The 20,559-nt window shown below is 42.9% G+C and overlaps 1 protein-coding gene across 1 annotated transcript in view; it reads left to right on the forward strand.

Annotated features, from left to right (window-relative positions):
- dip2ba (disco-interacting protein 2 homolog Ba) overlaps positions 1-20,559 on the forward strand; it is a 55,185-nt gene that overhangs the window by 22,066 nt on the left and 12,560 nt on the right. The window contains exons 2-24 of the mRNA XM_050064221.1: positions 5,431-5,502; positions 6,867-7,022; positions 7,668-7,793; positions 8,006-8,242; positions 8,317-8,445; positions 9,270-9,389; positions 11,036-11,233; positions 11,542-11,633; positions 11,713-11,823; positions 12,622-12,745; positions 13,066-13,175; positions 13,712-13,814; positions 14,145-14,209; positions 14,316-14,409; positions 14,590-14,709; positions 14,825-14,939; positions 15,333-15,472; positions 15,570-15,706; positions 17,557-17,637; positions 17,741-17,868; positions 18,248-18,362; positions 18,683-18,884; positions 19,001-19,113. Of these exons, the coding sequence (XP_049920178.1) occupies positions 5,431-5,502; positions 6,867-7,022; positions 7,668-7,793; positions 8,006-8,242; positions 8,317-8,445; positions 9,270-9,389; positions 11,036-11,233; positions 11,542-11,633; positions 11,713-11,823; positions 12,622-12,745; positions 13,066-13,175; positions 13,712-13,814; positions 14,145-14,209; positions 14,316-14,409; positions 14,590-14,709; positions 14,825-14,939; positions 15,333-15,472; positions 15,570-15,706; positions 17,557-17,637; positions 17,741-17,868; positions 18,248-18,362; positions 18,683-18,884; positions 19,001-19,113 (2,888 nt within the window). The remainder of the gene's footprint in view (positions 1-5,430; positions 5,503-6,866; positions 7,023-7,667; positions 7,794-8,005; positions 8,243-8,316; positions 8,446-9,269; positions 9,390-11,035; positions 11,234-11,541; positions 11,634-11,712; positions 11,824-12,621; positions 12,746-13,065; positions 13,176-13,711; positions 13,815-14,144; positions 14,210-14,315; positions 14,410-14,589; positions 14,710-14,824; positions 14,940-15,332; positions 15,473-15,569; positions 15,707-17,556; positions 17,638-17,740; positions 17,869-18,247; positions 18,363-18,682; positions 18,885-19,000; positions 19,114-20,559) is intronic.

Below are 20,559 nucleotides of genomic sequence, written 5' to 3' on the forward strand. Positions count from 1 at the left end.
CAGGCACAGAGGAGCATTTTCCAAAATTAAGAACAGTTTTTCATGAGCCAAGCAATATCAGTTAGGGAGAAAAGGAACGCTGTACTATAAAATTTGGCAGCAGGTGTTACTCTGTTAGAAATTACAGCCGGGGAGCACACTGACTTTGTTGCTGGAGTTTTATGTAGACGTCTGAGACTTTCCCCAAACTGGTGTTTGCTGATAATGGCAGCTGAAATTAAACTGCTTGTTCAGATTATTAACACAAACTGAAAAAAATCCTTTCAAGTCCTCCCTCTATTTCCAATATTAATTTCACCCATTGCTGAATGACCTGGAGTCTTGCACAGGGTTTTAGGTGCTTTTGGTGAGGATTTGTCCCAGTCCATTTGAGTTTCATTATGTATTCCCCCCACACAGCGTGCACACAGAACCATAACCTTAGCCTTCCTTCCCAGTTTTCTCTGACTGTTCATTACGCATCATTTATTCACCATTGATGTGGTATTAGTGTTCCTCTTTAGGTTGGTTTGAGAGAGCCAAATATGCAGTCCATTGTTAATAGTGACCTAAGAAGCAGCATTTTAAGTGTGTCAGCCTCAGACAGTCAGATGATTCAACATATCAGCTGCTTGTGGGCTGGAAAAACCCATGGAAACGACTATCAGGACATTAATGTTCAGTGCCCTTTAAGTACCATGGCAACTAGACGGCTCATGTTTTTCTTGGATTCCTTTAACGTAAGCGACAATCTGAACATTGTGGAGAACAGATATTATAGATCCACCAATCTGGACAACAAATAAACAGAGTGAACTTAAAGCACCAGCTGACTTCTTGGAAAGTTTAGATTTTTTTTCTTTCTTTTAGCAACACACTTTAGCAAGATCTGGCAACAACTGGCGTGATCTTACACTCAGATAGATAAAAACGAGTGGCAAAATAAGGAACAAACATCACATTTTTACTGTATATGGCCTTGTATTGTTTTGAATAAGATTTCTTCCAGCCACATGACGTGTACAACACTTCTAAAAGTGGTGTGATTCAGATATATGCCCACTTAAGAGACTGGAAGTGTATACCATTTCATACCATTTGCGCAGCTTGTAATGGGTTATCTTCTGTTATAGAATATCATTGTTAAAACTAGGCAGTGCTGATCAAATACTTCAATTACTGATCGAGTATAGTTCTACTTTTTTAAAATGAAAATTCTGCATCTATTCAGTGTAGGAATGTCAACAGTGAACCGTTAATTGGTTAACCGCTGTGAATATTATTGACTGGTTAACTTAAGTATGTCAGCCTATGGGTGTGTTTTGCTACTTTAAAGTTAACTGCACTTCGCATCACCCAGATCTGGTAGGAGCTAGCTAGCAGCCCCACTTATTCTGCTATTATCTGCCAGTAACGGCATCCAGACCTAACAGTGTTGCTGTGAAAACATTGTGCCCACCCTACAGTCTGCCCACAGCTCGGCCTGATGAGTAAGCGACTCAATTTAGAGCCATGAAACCCCTTTCATGTTGTTGACTATGTTACTAGTGTTAGCTCTGTTATCATCGTTAGCAGTGTCAGCACGGCTAGTGGCGCTAACATAATTGACAATGCTAAAGGGGTTATATTGCTCAAAATAAAGCTGCTTAGTCAACGGGGTCGACCTGGGAGGGAGACCGGAGGGTGGGCGCAATGTTTCTGCTGCAACGTGTTCCACCACTGTGATGGTGTTACCAGCTGTAATTGCTAAATAAAGGAAAGTGCTAACAAGCTAACATTAGCTCCCACCCACTGCAGGTGGTGCACAGTGCAGAGCGGCCAAGATACCAGTGGAGACCAGAGGGTGCGCAGTGGACATGTTTCCACATGTTAACGCGGATGGTTGACTATCCAGCTCTTAATGGATAGCAATTTGAAATACAGCCCTAAAGCTCACTGATTCAGTGGAGCACCTGACTAAAAGGAAAGGCCTCTTGTGTTTCATGTCTTTTTTTAACAGTCTGTTTTAAAAATTAATTGGTTAGTTACTGGTAATGGGTATTGGCTGATCAAAAAAAAAAAAAAAAAAATAGAAACTGACATTCCTATTTCAGTTATCCGTGAGCATAAATGTTAATAAACTCAACTTCAAACCAAGATTCTGTTACTGTATTGGCTATGTCTCGCCTAAAATGTCTTCAAAAACATATTTTAGTGCACTGTTTAGCTGTAATACAAGAATGTGTGAACAGGAAGTTTTAAGAAACATATTTTAATGTACTGTTAAACCGTAAACAGCCAACCACCATGTTGTTTTCTTTGTCAAACCAGCCAAACTCACATTATGTCACCCACCAGCAGGAGCATTTATTGGCTGGGTGCGGCGCAGTGCATTCTGGGAGTTGAAGGTTCTCTACCCCTTGAGCGAAAAGTGAATGTAACAGCCTTTTTCCTCTATTTTCTCTGGTCATGTTGCACCAGTTTCAAAAGTATTTGCGTCTCTGCTTCATAGACAGCCCAGTTCTATGATAAGGCTTCAACCATCATGGTGAGCACACAGATGAGCTGCACAAACACAAAAGGCTCTAATGTGCTGGAGAATGCCAGTGCAGATTAAAACTGAAGTGGTCACTAATGCCTGGATGCATGACTTTACTGTAAAATCCCTTCCTGTCAGAATGTGGCTCTCTGTAATTATTGGTGCAACTGCGAGTGCTGTTTATGTGTGTGTTTATCCCCTCTGTGACCCTGCACTGTCAGCTGTGAGAGGATCAGCCCTCCATTTGACTGGTCCCGAGGTCAGAGGTCAACAGCAGCAGTTCAAAGAAGGAGTCAGAGGGTCACTGTCATCTTGACTTGAACAAGCTCTGAAAGAGCCACATTGGTCGGTCTGTTTACACAACTAGCTCTATAAAGACAAACTTTAAAGCACCTGGATGGCAGGAGGAAGGATTATGATGATTGCTTACAGAAATGAGATGACCTTTGCCACTGAATCAATGCATCTAAGAGACACTTTTATACACACACTTTGCTAAACCTGCCTCTGCTGCTACTGTGTTGAGCAGGTCCAGCATATGCCAGGACAACAAAACACACATGATCCTTCTGGTTTGACACACTGACACACATCTCACTGAGAAGGCCTGTAATGCAACTCAGCTCCGGGCTCAGTCAGCATTCATTCCTCTGTGTACTGTAGCACCCCTTAACCTGCACCAGCTGTGTACACACACATTTACACACACAAATACATTCACTTCCTGCACCTCAGGGGAATTTTTGGCCAATGGGCTAGCTCTCCTGGCCAGTTGGCCCTCTCTGTTAGCATGGTGTTCTCCAATCAGCACATTCCTCTTTCTCTAGACAGACACAGGCAGACGATTTTGGCAGCGCGCACACAGGGTGGGGTAACGCTCATATCCTGTCCCCTGACCTCAGATTACACACGCACACACAGTCACTGTACTGTTTTGCTCATGCTCACACTCAAAACACCACATTCTTGCACTCAAAACATACAGCTTTTCCTCTGTTTTGAAGCAGCTGTCACAGTCACTCTCTCAACCCAGAGCCCTCGGTGTCTCTCTGCCCGCTGCCAGCCACAGAGCCAGTGTGGCCGTGCCAGTCCACGCCTGTTGTTATGCCCTCTCACTAATACAGACTCTCCTCTGTCTGTGTTAATGACCCTCCCTCCATCTTTCCATCCCTCCCTTCCTCCCTCCGGGCACCACTTGGACACCAGGACGAGACTTTGCAGAAGCCCGTCTCTGACAACAATGACGTTCCAGTCCACTACAATCAATTTGCTGCTGATTGCTGCACTTTCACATCCGTCTCTGAGTATTTTCATCCACATTAACAAGCCTGTAGCACGCCTAAGAGTTGAGGAAACAAAGAAGAAGAGACTGTAACGCACATTTGCTTTTTTTTTGTTTTTTTTGTTTTTGTCCCAAGTACATTTGAGGCCAGTGTGTGTGTACCCAGGCATGAAGTCGGAGCTGACTGCTGGCCACCCCATTTGAGCTCTCTTACGCAGAGAATGAGAAAGCACTCAGCACTCAATCACACACTCTCTCTAAAACTGTCTTTGACTTTGTTTCTGCTGGGTTTTTTCTTTGCAAATGATGTACACTCCCTCTGCGCCCTCCCTCCTCCCTTGTTTCCCATGATTTCACGGTGTTGTGAAATCTCCAGAGTTTCCTGCATGGGAAGGATCAGAATTAAAAAAAGTCTGCAAAACTCAAATACTGGCAATCCACATCCTCAATCCTGAGGGGAGCTCCCTCTTTGATTTAGTTATTTTTCTAGGCAAACACCACACACCAGTGGACAGTGACCAGAGTGTGAGAAAGCTTAAAGACACACAGAATCAGAGTCACACATGGGACTCCCCACCCAGTGCCGGCTTATCCAGCCCACCACCCTTCAATCTGCTGTTGAACTTTGGCTCCCCCTCTTTCCCCTCATTTTCTTTCCATTGTTGTCTCATACATGCACCAAGCTATGTTTGCTCTCACTTCTGCTGGTGACTTTGACCATGTGTTTATCACCTCACCCCCCACAACCCTCTCCTCCCCGTTATCTTTGATTTTCTTCAGCTGCTTGGATGAGGGTTTTTCCTTGTCACCGGTCAGAGTGTGGAGGAGGTGCTGGGATTGAGGCTAAGCAGTCCTTTGGCACATTGCACTTGACATAGCATACGGTGTTATCACTGGACACAGGGGAAGGGGAATAACTCAGAGTTGTGGGGTTGTTAGTGTGTACAAGGACAGTGTGTAAACATGTTCGTGAACTGGATAGGGCGTGTCTTGCATACATGTTTGCTGCACAAGTAGACTGTGTGTTTTGGGGTCCCTGTTAAGTGGACTTTGTCTTGCCTCTGTCCCTCTCCAACAGACTTTGGTAGCTGTGGGAGTCCTGCCAGTCCAAGGCCGAATGAGGAAGGGGTGGGGCTGGGTTTACAGTGGGAAAAAGAGGGGGGAGGTGGATGAGATAAATCGTTGAGTCCCATGTGAAACCAGCTCACATGGCTTCCTTTTTCGCTCTTGTCACTATCCCAACTGCTCCAGATAGCCTTCAGTTTGGCCATTGTTCTCCGCCACGCACGGTTATCTGCTAGTTGCCGTAATCATATTTGGGTTTCGTAGCCCAGAGGAGGTTTTTGTGCACTCATCATGTTTATTCACCGGGGCTAATGTAAGGCCAAACAATGGTGTTATCTCCTTGCCTAGTTGTAAATGGACTGAGCTGTCAACATGTGGAGTTCAGTAGATTTGGTTTAAAGAGGATTATTATTATGACTCAACCCCTGCAAATGTATTAGCCAAAGCAGAGGCTGTGTGTGTGTGTCAGAGGAATGTTACGTGTACTTCATCTGGTTTATGTGTTGGTCTGTGTGCGCAGTTGCCTGGTGTTTGTGTGGTAATTATGACTAACATAACGGTGTGGTGTCGCTGTCCTCTCTTCTAGGTGACATCACGCAGAAGGGCTATGAGAAGAAGAGAGCCAAGCTGCTGGCCTCCTACATCCCCCGTTTGCCAAGTAAGATCAACTCTTCTTCTGCTCTTTGCTTTTCCTTAACTCACATCTAATTCCTCTCTCTCTTTTCTACGTAATTTATCATCTCCCGTCAGCATTTTTGGTGCTGGTCATAAAACCAAAGCAATTCCATTAGAATATCATCAAGTCATGACTTCAGTATGATTGTTGCATCTCAGCTGATAGTTCTTCCCCATCTGTGTGGAGAATTACAAAGAAAAATCTCTGTGGTTTTGATTTTTTTTTTTCCAGCTTAATAAAAAAGTAGCTTCACTGAATATCCAGTGTGTCTGTGATTCTCTTTGTCCAAGTTGTCAAAGAGAATTTCTGGCTGTCTGTGGCACTCTAGTGGCCAAAATGGGAATTAGACACATGACAACAAAGCACACAGAAACATCTAACCTCTCTGAAAACCACACAGTATAAAATCCCCAGAATAACAAAACCACAGTAAGCCTCAGAGTTTGTTCTGTCCATTGTGAACTCGTGAACGCAGTTTGCAACCAGTATCGGTTTACGAGTGGTAACAGAAGTAGGGAAGTACCAGAGTTTCGCTGTACCCTTATGAGCCAGTCACCTCTCTCCTCAGTGGTAAGCTGATCTGTTCAGTTTTTCTCCGTCAGCTGACTCACATGAGGGTGTGGTGTTTCCTCAGGAAGAATTGCACCATATTAGCATTAGCATGAAAAAATCCTTCTGTATGTGTCACTGTGAGGTTATTTTGAAAAGTGGAATACGTAACTTCCTTTCCTGCGAGTGTAACCTTGGCCTGCTTTGGCTGGAGCTACAACATTATACATCTGAAGTGATAACGCACACAGGGAGTTGAAAAGGACTGCAGGAATCTAATTCTAATATGGATAATTTCCATATTTAGCACTTGAATTAAGTTCTGATGGTCATCAGTGGCTTCTGGGCAGCTTGCCCTGAATGTCAAAGCAGGTATTGGGAAGCTTTGAAACTCCAAAGGCCACCTCCTGCTCCTGCACCCGTCCCATCGGGCTTCTTATTCCTCTCAGCCATCATCTACACAGGGACTCTGTTGCCCAGGCCCTCTGAGAGGAGTTGACTAAAAATATATTTGCTTGACTCTAGCCTAGTTTCATGTACCGCGTTAACAGTATAAGTTGTATCAGTCAAGTGCATGTCCTTATTTCACTTCATGCTCGGAGCCTCTGTAGTGAGGCTAAATTTAGAGAGCTTCTCAGAGTTTAATGTAATATTTATGCCTTCATGTAGCTGTAATGGCATTATGTAAAGCCAGAGTGTGCAACTTCCTAAAAGCTCGTTTGTTGTTGTTTATTAATAATGTTGCCCTACGTGTGGTTTTATTGACTGTGCACATATTATGTGCTTCTGTTCTGTAGATGTGGATCTGTCTTTGCCAGATGTACAGCTTTCCCCGGGTCACAGTGCAGACCCCAGCCCGAGTCCTGAGGCTCCGGGCCCCTCCACATCTTCAGCCTCCAGACACCACCGCGCACACCGCAGTGGAGGGGCCAGGGACGAGCGCTACAGATCAGGTACACAGCTTATATACAGGACACATAGAAAACACACACTTAAACAGATAAATGAATAAAACACATTAAACTAGAAGGGCACCTGGAGAGCACAGACGTCTGCCAAGGCCGAATCCCCTGTTTCATGAAAACTGTGCCTTTAGTTTTTCTGTAATTTAACTGACAAACAAACAAACGAAAACATAACGTCCTTGGTGGAGTTAATAAATACCACCCAGTGGTAGGGCTGCAACTCAGGATTATTTTTATTGTTGACTATTCTGTGGATAATTTTCTTGATTTATTTTTTATTGTTTGTCTATAAAATGTCAGAAAGTGGTGGATAATGGTGATCAGTGTTACCCAAAGCTCAAGATGACATCCTTAAATGTCATGTTTTGTCCACAACCCAAAGATATTCAGTCTGCAGTTTACATTTAAAAAGCTGGAATCAGAGATTTTTTTTTTTCTTAGAAAATTACTCAAACTGATTAATTGATCATCAAATTAGTCGCAAATCAATTTAATAGTTGACAGTTAATTGATTTATCAGTTAATCATTGCGATTTTATCCAGCAATAACAAATCATCAGCCTGTCACTTCCTCTGTCTTTCTGTCCGTCTCACTCGTTTGTCTTTGTCTGTATATTTGTATCATTTGTGTAGACATCCACACAGAGGCTGTTCAGGCAGCACTGGCCAAACACAAGGAGGAGAAGATGGCACTGCCCATGCCAACCAAGAGACGCTCAGCCTTTGTCCAGTCTCCCATAGATACCTGCACACCCCCAGGTAAACTAGATTCCTCCCACTCAGTGGGTAGCTGGTGACTGTAATGATAATGGGACCTGCTTTTCAATCAGAAACCTTTAGTCCCACTGAACGAACGACTCTGCAGCTGACTCTACCTTTTGACGCCCCTTTTAAGGGGGACAAGCAAAACTATAAGCGTGTTCAAAACTATAAATATGTTCTAAATATTTGGGGTTTTCTCTTCCCATCAGACACATCTTCTGCATCAGAGGATGAGGGCTCACTGCGCAGAAAGGCAGCTCTCAGTGCAGTGTTAGCCCAGAGCCTGCAGAGCCCTGATTACTGGATCAACCGTTCCGTCCAAAGCTCCTCCACGTCCTCGTCTGCTTCCTCCACCCTCTCCCATGGAGAGCCCAAAACCCAGCCACAGCCCCAGCTACAACCTGCAGCTTCTCTGTTGGCAGATGTACTGGCCCACACACGGATAGGTAAATATGAACAGATGCATAACAGTGACGGCTGGCTGTTGTTCCCATTTATGACACTTTCTCTTGTCCTCCAGAAAACAGCGTTCCCCCAGATGTGACGTCCTCCACTCCCCAGGAGAGAGGGTCAAGGGTGGACCTGCCTCCGGCGGTCAGAGGCATGAGCCGTGGACAGAGCCGCTCCAGCATGCTGGATACTGCCGACGGTAAACTCAGACAAGCTAAGATGTCTGTAAATGTCTGTTGGTGTTTTAAATGTATATATATGGGTGTACATTTGCACTAATGTAGGGAGAAGAATCCCAGTTTTGTATTCCTGAAATGTGTTGAATTTGGTTACTGTCCCCTGGTTATCGACCTTCTCCAGATTTGCGGTCGAACCATTTGCATGTGTTAATCATGGCAGTTGAGTGACATTTTCTGTTTTGCATCAGCCGTATGGATGACAGCATTGCAGTGACGAAGCTGACTGGTGCACGTTCAGTTCCACAAACAATCTGTCTATGTTCACCCAGAATCATCTTCAACATTATCCCCATCTCACTGTGTGGTGAATGCTCCTAATCACAGATATTTTGTGTTCTTTCTTTTGGGTCCGTTAATCCTGTCCCTGTCTTGCCTTTCATTAAAAAAAAGGAAAAAGAAAAGGTAATATAAGTCGAAATCGGGGAAGGGGAGGGATGCTGAAGAGCCCCAAATCAGCTTGCTTTCCAGCCTGGTGTTTGTCTCTCTGTCTTCATGTTTGTCTCGTGTTGTAGGTTTAGACATAGAGAATCTCCTACAGTTGATTTTCCTAAAGATCGTCCAATCTGTGTCTCCTACCAATTTCCCTTTTGAGTCCCTCCTGCTGCTGATTCTGATCCTGACTGCGTGCTAGTGCGTAGGGTTCTGCTTGTGCGAGAGTGCGTGATTAAGTAGATCAGTATTTGTGTTAGAATAGAAATGCATGTGTGGGTGTGTGCTTGTGGCATCTGGGCTGTTTGTTTTCGTATGTTTGTGACGGTGGGCTGTTGTCTCGGTGTTTGTCCAGGCGTGCCTGTCAGTAGCAGGGTGTCCACTAAGATCCAGCAGCTGTTGAACACACTTAAACGGCCGAAGAGACCCCCCCTCAGCGAATTCTTCCTCGATGACTCTGAGGAAATTGTAGAAGGTGAGACACAAAGTTTGCATATTACTCACTTCTTTTATAATCCCACATAGTCTGTTGAAAAAATATCTCACAGTTTGTTGGATGGGTCGCTTCTTGAGGTCGATACGATAAGGGCGGTTTGAAGCAGGAAAAATCCAGGGAAGCTGATTAATCTGATGATATCCAATCCTGCGCAATTGTTATTTTCCTTGCCGCTGTCGGAAATGAACAATCTTTGACTTAAAACTGGATGACTGAAGAAATTGATACCTTAACAAATAATTATATCTGGATCACTGATTATCAAACTTAAATGAAAAAATCCCTAAAGAAATATAAAAATTTAGAATTGAACATCAAACTTACCATAAAAATCTCTTTTTTTGTGTGTGTGTTTTCAAATTACTTAAAATACTTCCCCCATGAATCTTTAAACAAATAAATATGAGACTAAGTCAAAACCTAGTATATGGCCTGAACATGTGTGAAACCCTTGAGGGCTTATAATTTGAAACAGGAAGTGGTGACATTCACTTAGTCACGTACTTATTTGTTTATATGTATGACTGTTGCGGTCTAGTCAGAAGGTTCATGTAAATACATGTTAAAATGAAGAACATCACAGTGAGACACACTCACACAGCAGAAGAGACCTGCTTTCTCTGGAGCTGTACCCTCTGATCATTTAACACAATCGTCCCCTCTTCAGCTCCGGTCAGTGATGTACGGCCCGGCATGACTGGTAGAGGCTGCGCAGCCATTGGTCCCTATTGAAGTTAGTTCTGCTGATAATGATAGAAAACTCAGTGGTAAATTAAGTACTTGAAAACCACACTTGAGTAAAAGCATAGATCTTACCAGAAAATGACTTTGGTAGAAGTAGAGTAACAGTATCTGATATTTACTGTACTTAATAATACTACTGTACATATTGAATGTAATGAAGTATTGAAAATAAAGGTACAGGTAAATGCTGATAATAAAAAAACAAAGTGGTCAGACTCCTGAACATTATGAAATTTACTTCTTTTTAACATGTACGCCACCTTAAAAATGGACTGTACATCACTCTTAAAGAAAAATGAGATCTACTTTACAACTTAAACAATTTAAATAAAACCTTTGGCCTCCAGGACTGACACACTGCAGTCGAGTAGTTACCGCACAGTTACTTGTCACACATCTTTATCTCCTTGAATCATTATTCGCCCTCTCTGCTGTGGGACGCCGTTTTCTGCTTCCATCATGAAGTAGGTCTCATTGTCAAGTGGAATGTAGTCAGTAGCAGGTAGAATCTAATCTGACATGCAGCCTGGGCTTTACTGAAAATCCAAACTTAACTGTGGCTTTGAGAGCACTTGTTTGCACTTGCCCTTGTGTGACATACCCATAATGTAATTTGATTTGATTCGCCAAACCTTCTAATTTTATTTTGTAGTAACAAAGTAACAAAAATGCTGATTACTTATACAGCTATTGACCTTGCAAAAACAACTGGTACTAAGTATTTATGTATAATTAATGGATGCTCAACAGGGAATGAAAGTCGGAAATAAAGTCATTATCAGAACCAGTATTTCAAACTAAACTAATCAATGTTGTATTCTGTTGGCTTCTCCTAATCGTCCCCTGCCTCCCTTCTCATATGTGCCTCTTTATTTGTCCAGTGCCCCAGCCAGACCCCAACACCCCAAAGCCAGAGGGACGTCAGATCATCCCAGTGAAGGGGGAGCCCCTCGGCGTGGTCAGTAACTGGCCTCCTGCCCTACAGGCTGCGCTGGCCCGCTGGGGGGCCACCCAGGCCAAGAGCCCTGCCCTCACTGCTCTGGACATCACCGGCAAACCCCTTTACACACTCACATACGGTGAGCAGCACCTCGACTCATAGAAATAATAAAAAGTATATCCCATATTTGTATATCCCAAAGTTACTGTTCATGTTACTGTGCCCATGAAATGTAAATGCGAGGTTTATCTCTTGCGTATGAGCCTCTTCAACTGAATAAATATGTGTTGGCCCGCCTGAGCAGAACAACACCTACATGTACAGTACATTTCCTACACGAGCTACAGTGGGTTGTGGAGTTGATCTATCCGGGATCAGTTATACAACGTGGTAAATAAACAACAAGCACGACATTTTAAAATCATCATTCGCTTTTCTTCTCCACAGGAAAACTATGGAGTCGCAGTCTGAAACTGGCTTACACACTGCTGAATAAACTGGGCACCAAGACAGACCCTGTCCTACAACCTGGAGATCGGGTAAGAGTCTGTCCGTCGCAACTCCGTATCTGTATGATAAGTATGACTGAACATGAAAAATAACTTTTTTGTTTCTTAGGTGGCACTGGTGTATCCAAACAGCGACCCTGGTATGTTCTGGGTGGCTTTCTATGGCTGCCTGTTGGCTGAGGTCATCCCTGTGCCCATTGAGGTACCACTGTCACGACAGGTAATGATGTCACTGTTGTCAAATGAATTCCTCTGTGGTGGAAATATGTAATCAGATTTTTTGACAATATGCATCTTAATTATCTTAAATGTTGTGTCACTTAAAGGGAAAGTTCACTACTAGATTGTTTCGGTGTGAGTTGCCGAGTGTTGGAGATAATGGTCGTAGAGATGTCTGCCTTCTCTCTAATATAATGGAACTAGACGGCACTCAGCTTGTGGTGCTCAAAGTGCCAAAAAATATATTGAAAAAACTCAACAGCAATGTCTCTTTCCAGAAAACATGACCCGGTTATTCAAGATAATTCAGAGACCTTGTTGTGAGCAGTTTCATGTAGGAACTATTTTCTTTCTACTAAACTACACCTGGGGTCAGGATTTCTGGAAAGAGACATTGCTGTTTAGTTTTTCAAATTTATTTTTTTGGCGCTGATATCTCCAACAGTTGGCAACTCACACCAAAACAGTCTAGACTGAAAAACAGCACTACAGGTAAGAGGAAAAATATGTATTAATATATTTTTGATTTTGTGGTGAACTGTCCCTTTAACTTAAGTCAGTTGTAACTCAGCAAGTGTTTTATTTATTACCTAAAATGCCATATATGTCCTTTATCACATCATCACTGTGTATATGGTAGATATAATGCCTTATTGCTCATATACTCTATAAAGAATATGGATTTATCAGATGACCAATATATTGACAGCTGGAGTGCATGTGTGGTTGTTTAATTGTCACAGTATTGTGGCCTCTCTGTGTGTGTCACAAGTTTCTTGACCCTTGTCTCTCTCCATAGGATGCAGGCAGCCAGCAGATTGGCTTCCTATTGGGCAGCTGTGGTGTTAGTCTGGCACTGACCAGTGAGGTATGTCTCAAAGGGCTGCCCAAGACACCAAACGGAGAGATCATCCAGTTCAAAGGTCAGTCAGCCTAAATGCCTCAATTCAATACTGCTTGCTCAGCAGCAGTCATTTCTGTCTTAGTTTGGGAGCCATTAGATGGACTCATTATTTACACAGTGGGGTGTTCACAGGCCAATTTAGGACACAGTGTGTAAACGGGTGGATCTGTGTTCACTCTGCTTGTAAAGTATTGGCTGTTCACCTTTGGCCTTGAAACCAGGAGGTTGCAAGGTGAACATTGTCAGTTTAATGCAGCTCCAAATGAGTGTATCTAAACACGATTTCTTTTTGCGTTACGTCAGCTAAAATGTGTGTTTCCTTGTGGTTGTGTTCACCAGGATGGCCGAGGATGAAATGGGTAGTGACAGACACCAAGTATCTGACCAAACCATCCAAAGACTGGCAGCCTCACATCCCCACCGCCAACACAGACACCGCCTACATAGAGGTACTCTTCAGAACTTACATTTACACTTTTAGCATTTCTACTTTGGCTATCCAACAAAATTTGATTGATTTTTCTGCATCTGCCCTGCACAAGAAACTAAAAGTAGGTGACACGCTTTCTTGTAAAGGACTTTGAAAAAACATGTAATAACTTTAAAGTTTAATATTCTGTGCGTTTTATAGTGCATTTTTTCTCCAGTTTCTCATTATTTTTTATCGACCCAAAATTTTTAAAATCTCTATATGTTCTTTTTGATTTTTGCCTTTTTTATGCCTATTAAAAAAAGACGTTTAGGATCTAACTCTTGACCCTTATTTGACTGATCATTTGAATCTTTGATTTTCATGGGGCAGCCCTATCATTGTCATTTACTTTTGGTTTGAGAGTCATTTCTTTTTATATTGCATCACCAGTGACTTGAGGCAACCAAATGTGTGTTCAACTTGGGTGTTTAGATAGCTTGTGCTTTCATTTAACTTTGTTGATATTTGTGTTTGTGTGTCTGTGTCTGTGTGTGTGAATGTGTTCCACCAAAGTACAAAGCCAGTAAGGAGGGGACGGTGATGGGAGTTGCTGTGTCCAAGATCTCCATGCTGACCCACTGTCAGGCCCTGACGCAGGCCTGCAACTACTGTGAAGGTCAGAGCTCAGTTCCTTATATAACTTGTGCCTCTCCTGCTTCACTGCCTCTCTTACACTCTTTGTGTGTGTGTGTAAGGAGGAGAGATACTTTAGAAAACTAAGCATTAAAAGTGATTTTTAAAAGTTCAGCAGTGCTCAGCTCTTGAGCTCTTCAGCAGAGAGGCACCTCAGAGAGGATTAGCTTAGAATCATGACGAGAGAGGATATACACTCTAATGGACCACAAAATTACATTTTGAGTGTTGCCCAGATTATGCATCTCTTACACAGTTAGCTGGTGATGATGGCACTGATCCTCGCTTATGTGTCTTTGTGTCTTCGTCTTAGGAGAGACACTGGTCAATGTGTTGGACTGCAAGAAGGATATGGGCTTGTGGCATGGTGTCTTAACGGTGAGATTGAATGCAACAATTTCTGCTGTATATCCAGAGCAGTTGACCTTTTTAACATTGGTATGTGGCACAATGTGACATTGACAATGCTGTATTTTTTTCCCAGAGCGTAATGAACAGAATCCACACCATCACAGTGCCGTACGCTGTCATGAAAGCATGTCCCATGTCGTGGGTTCAGAGGGTCCACATTCACAAAGGTTCAGACAATGTCCAATCTTACTCTTATCTTCCATGTTTATATAGTTTTATTATTCTTTTGTCCACGTAGTTTGATATATATGCTTGAAAAAAACAAAAACAAAATTAGACATGCAGCATATTGAAATTGCAATATGTAGGTGCACCATAAATAACATATTCCCTTCACCCTCTGATAGCACGTGTGGCCTTGGTGAAGTGCCGTGACCTCCACTGGGCCATGATGGCCCACAAAGACCAGAAGGACACCAACCTGTCCTCCATACGTATGCTCATCGTGGCTGATGGAGCAAACCCATGTGAGTCACCTCTCCTGCAGAAACATGGTCTCATTGTAAGAAAGAACTACAATGATATGAGCTTCTATGTATGACCCTGTTTTGGTAATGCTTTTATCTCTTTGTTTGTTATCAGGGTCGGTGTCGTCGTGTGATGCCTTCCTGAATGTGTTCCAGTCTCATGGTCTGAAGCCGGAGGTGATCTGTCCTTGTGCCACCTCTCCTGAGGCCCTGACTGTGGCCATACGCAGGTACCACATCTGCACACTCACATGCTGTGGGAAGAGACACTCTGATACAAGGGGGTCAAATATAGTGCAACAACAAGAGAAGCTTTGCACATAATTCTCACCATTAAGTCACTTAAATTTAGAATGTCTTAACATTAGGGATGGATATGGGAGTTGTCTAGGATGAAATGATTGTAGGTGAGAGGACAAATAATGCCTCTTTCACACCAACGATCAGGGTCACACCAAAGTTGTCTGACCCGTGTTCAAGTTAAAAACACTGAAACCACTGCACTTTGAAACTTAGGCTTGTTTTGTGCATCAGCAGACCTCACCAATCCTCTCTGCAGCCTTACTGTCTGATCCGTCATTACCTCTCTCACACCATCACTTTTCTTTGTGCCTTCCCTGCAGGCCTGGTGCACGAGGAGCTCCACTACCAGCCAGAGCCATCCTGTCGATGGGCGGGCTGAGCCATGGGGTGATCAGGGTGAACACAGAGGACAAGAACTCTGCTCTCACGGTTCAGGATGTGGGCCACATCATGCCTGGAGGTTGGCCACCACAGTTAACACTGCAGCTGCCCCGTTTACTGCACATTCTGACTTTATCTGATCTTACTTATTGTTGTGACCTGTTTGTGTGTCTCAGCTCTGATGTGCATTGTAAAACCGGATGGGCCTCCTCAGCTGTGCAAGACAGATGAAATAGGAGAGATTGTGATCAACTCTCGGGCTGGAGGCACCATGTACTATGGCCTGCCTGGTGTCACTAAGAACACATTTGAGGTCAGTCAAAGTTTGAACCATTTTTGATCTTGAATCTCTACATAGAATTTCTTCCAATATAGTGGAGCAGAGATTATAATTATCTGACATCCTGTGGCTGTTGAATAAAATTTTTTTTTTTTTAAAGATATTTTTTGGGGCATTTTTAGGCTTTTATCGATAGGACAGACAAGTGTGAAAGGGGGAGAGAGAGAGAGGGAGTGACATGCAGCAAAGGGCCACAGGCTGGAGTCGAACCCGGGCCGCTGTGGCAACAGCCTTGTACATGGGGCGCCTGCTCTACCACTAAGCCACCGACGCCCCATGTTGAATAAACATTTTGCATGAGACAATAAATCAATACTTAAAGGTCCCATATTGTAAAGAGTCAGATTTTCATGCCTTTTTATATTATAAAGCAGCTTTAAGTGCTTTATAAATACAGTGAAAATATCAAAATGCTCAGCCCATAGAGATGTGGAAGACCCGTAAACACTGACCAGTCGGTGCAGACTTGGTTTTTTCGGGAGGCGAAGCTTTAAGAGACGGGCACTAACAGAGCGTTTCAGACAGAGAGTGAATACAGATATATTCTAAACAAGTAAAACAACAAACAAGACGAAACCCAAAGGGGTAACCCCACTGAACCTGACAGGGGAATACCCGTTTGTGTCAAAGTAACTTTAAGCACACCAGCCAGACAAAACTTACCTTACAATGATTTACCTCTTCACACAGAAACCCCCCCAAAAAACTTCCCCAGCCCATGCAACCCAAATAATCATGCAAAAAACAATTACAAATCACTGCGACTCCCCTGACAAAAGCGCCTATTTCCTGCTACAGGACACAAAGGAATTATACACGCCAGACCGCACTCTCGGAAATCCTCACGGAAACCCTTTCAAAACCAAGTGACGTTTGCTATGACGACCACTTCATTCACAAATTTGGACCAGTGTCAAAATGCGCTACACACAAGCCAATCTGCGGAACAAATTGCAGCTTCATACCACCTTGTGCAAAAACAGGCCTCAAAGGATGGACGAGCCCCCAATTTTGTCATGACCTGGCTCTAAGGCCACGACAAAAACAGAGGGAGATGCAGTCTGAAGGCAAAATGATGAATAATTTATTTAGATAAAAAGAATCATTTCAAACACAGGAAACACAAAATCAAACTAAAGGAGCAATGACATGTGTTCATCAGTAGAATCAGTAGTGTGTGGGTCTGCACAAGTGCTGCATGTAGTGTGTTGGAAGTGTGAAGGTGACAAACAATGCATTGAGGGGAGAAAGCGTCTCAGTCAGACTGATAGTGTTTCATAGCCCGAGAGCACTGAGCCCAGGTTTTCACAACAGGGACAACCCCCCACCCACACCTGCTGCATTAGAGAAACAGAACAGAATAAAAAAACAGGTCAGGGGACCGTCACAGACGTTAAAGCATGTAATCATGATCTAGTAGGAAATCCAAAATACATGTATGAACCTGAGAGTGAGCATAATATGGCACCTTTAAAAAGTCATATTAACTCTTGAGAATGAACTTTCTGACCACCTGCTGAGGGTGTCCCCTGCCTCTTGTTGAGTGTGTGCGGATTCGGCTCCAGTCTCCCTCCACCCTGCACAGGATCATCTGGTTTAGAAAATGGATGAATGGGAAGGAAGCACAAGTTTAAATGGTCCACTAGATGGAGACACAGTCACAATGAAACTGTTGCATTGTATTTATTCACATATCCATGTTTCTGTCCAGCACTTTTTTTCATTCAAGTATTTTTAGGTAAACCACCTCTGAACTAAACTGTTAGCACAATGTTTATTGTAAGCATTTGAGACCAATCTTTGATTTCTCTGCTTATCTGTAGGTGATCCCTGTCAACCAAGCTGGAGCACCCATAGGAGAAATTCCCTTCACTCGGACTGGTCTGCTTGGATTTGTAGGGCCGGTAAGGCACACAGAGATTAAAATAAAGAGTTATCTTTCTGAAATTTTGACTGAAGAAAGGAGGCGAGATGCATCCTTGTTGAGTTAAACTGTTTGCTCCACAGGGCAGTCTGGTGTTTGTTGTGGGGAAGATTGAAGGGCTGCTGATGGTGAGCGGGCGGCGCCACAACGCTGACGACCTGGTGGCCACCGCGCTGGCAGTGGAGCCTGTCAAAACAGTTTACAGGGGAAGGTGAGACACTGACTGCTCCCTGTGAGCCAGTGTGCTTTGTGTGTGTGTGTGTGTGTGTGTGTGTGTGTGTGTGTTTGTGAACAATTTCACCCCATAACTGGGTGTGTGGATGCATATGAAATTATATGTTTGTGATATTTTATTGGTAAATAGGTAAGAAAATAGTTCCTGTATATCCCCTTAAATTGATAATCTCTTTTTTTTTTTTTTTGAGTATTTTGTATTTTGGGCATGCAGCAATTTAAATGTAAATTTAACTACTTAAATGAAGTAAAACAATAAAAAATAATTTTTTTGGTAAACGCCCAGCTGAACAACTCTTAACATCCTGCAGCCTCTCCCTGGGTGAGTGCTCATTTCTCTGTTGTCATTCATGCAGGATCGCTGTGTTCTCAGTGACGGTGTTTTATGATGAGAGGATAGTGATTGTGGCAGAGCAGAGGCCTGACGCCAGTGAGGAGGACAGCTTCCAGTGGATGAGTCGAGTGCTGCAGGTAAAATCACATATGAAGCATCACTTGGTATAAATTTTCATTACATTTTATTCCTTATTATGATGGTTTGTATGTGTTCTAACTCTCGTTATGTGACAGATTCTCCCTTTTGCCTTTCAGACCTTTTGAAAGGCACATAACTAGAGGCTTATGTGCCTTTCAAAAGGTCTGAATAAGTTTTAAAGATAAAAAGACTTGTTTGTACAGAGTTTCTCAAACCTTAAACCTTAAATGAGACATAATGAGAAACAACACTTAGCAGCCTTTTCTCATAAGGACAGTGTCTGATAAACTGTGTCTACTTTGTTTTTTCTTCACAGGCCATTGACAGTATCCACCAAGTCGGCCTGTACTGCCTCGCACTCGTCCCGGCCAACACCCTCCCAAAGACGCCCCTCGGAGGCATCCACATCTGTGAAACGAAGCAGAACTTCCTGGAGGGAAACCTGCACCCCTGTAATATCCTCATGTGCCCGCACACCTGTGTCACCAACATGCCCAAGCCACGCCAGAAACAGCCAGGTAGGCCGCCGTAGACCATATCTACTGATGCTTACTATTAAACATCAAAGCAAAGACAAAGTCGATGTTGTAAGTATGCCACCAAATTAAAATCTGATTGTAATCAATCTGTTCAGTGGATGTCGGCCCGGCTTCGATGCTGGTCGGGAACTTGGTGGCAGGGAAGCGGATTGCCCAGGCTACAGGCAGAGAGCTGGGTGTGGTGGAGGACCAGGACCTGATCAGAAAGGTACTGTTTGCAACACAGACCATGAACCACACTCTGACCACACCGACCCAAGAATAGTTATCAGAAGTTTAGTAAGATATTTTCAGCAAGGTGTCAGGAAAATGGATGTCCCTTTTTCAACAGTTGAATCTATGTGAATTGTTATAACCAAAACGATCAATAAGTGCGTTTACATCGACCCTAATAATCAGAATAATAGCCAAATCAGAATAAAGTGTCTCATGTAACCACCTTAATCAAAGATAGCATTTTCAGTCGGCTTGAGAGGGGTGGTGCAAACCTTTGATAATCTTTTCAGTAGAAAAATATTACTGCATATATGCGTAATCTTAAGGTTTCTCTCTGGTTGGCCTCTCTCTGCTGATTTTAACAGAATAGTTCTGAAATTAAAAAAAAAATTGAAACAGTAGTCCTCTGTAATGTTGCCAGCTGAACTGTGGAGTCGCTGGACATAACAATCGTCTATCCTCTGTAATGTTGCCAGCTGAACTGTGGAGTCGCTGGACATAACAATCGTCTATCCCTACCAGTAGCAGTAGCCTGCACATGAGACATTTAGGGAACATTAGTAAATTATAGCATCTACAGATAGTCTGCATGTAAGGTGTTTAAGGGACATCTGTAATTTGTAGCTACAGAAGATTAGTTGGGTTACTTAATGCTAATTGTATTAACAGGCAGAACCACCTCTTCTCCTTCTTTACTTTGTTTATTGAATGAATTGAATTTTCTCAATAAAGGTGAGGCATGTTAACGCACATCAGATCACGTCATTTAATGTCCATGTAAACAGTTAAGTTGGAATCTCTGATCAGTTAATTGGATTGAAGAAATATTGTCAGTGTAACCGCAGCTTATGACTCCAACATTAACACCTGAACAGTGTTACAGCATTTTTACTGATAAACTTAATACTGTTGTTATAACTAGTTGCTGTATGTTACACACTATGTTAGAGCTGCAGTAACTAGTAGATTAATATTTGGCAACTATTTTGATAATTAATTTAATTGTTTGATTTATCAAGAAGCCAAATATGTGATGCTGTTTCAACAGTATTGTAAGGTGAATATCTTCTTTTGGAGTGTTGGTCGGACAAAACAAGACATTTGATGATGTAACATCGGGCTCTATGAAATTGAGATATCCTGTTAATTATTCCCTTATGTTTTTATAGCCCATTAATTTGTAAATTGATTATTAAAAGTAATCTTAAACAACATGGAAACACAAATCTGTACAGCTGATGTGTAAACTAAAAGCTCTGAATGTGTTTGCCAGGTTAAAGATGACCCTGTAACAGTCAGGGGAAAATGGATGCTGATGTCTGATCCTAAATCTCTGTTATTGTTGTTGTTCTGCCTTTAACTTTGCTTGGGTTGGGCTTTAGCTCTGTATGTGGCCCACCATGATGGTAAGGCTCTAGCCTGACCCCCCCCCCCCCCC

Source organism: Epinephelus moara, chromosome 16 (genome assembly GCF_006386435.1).
Source record: "Epinephelus moara isolate mb chromosome 16, YSFRI_EMoa_1.0, whole genome shotgun sequence".
In the NCBI taxonomy this organism is placed as follows: Eukaryota; Metazoa; Chordata; class Actinopteri; order Perciformes; family Serranidae; genus Epinephelus; species Epinephelus moara.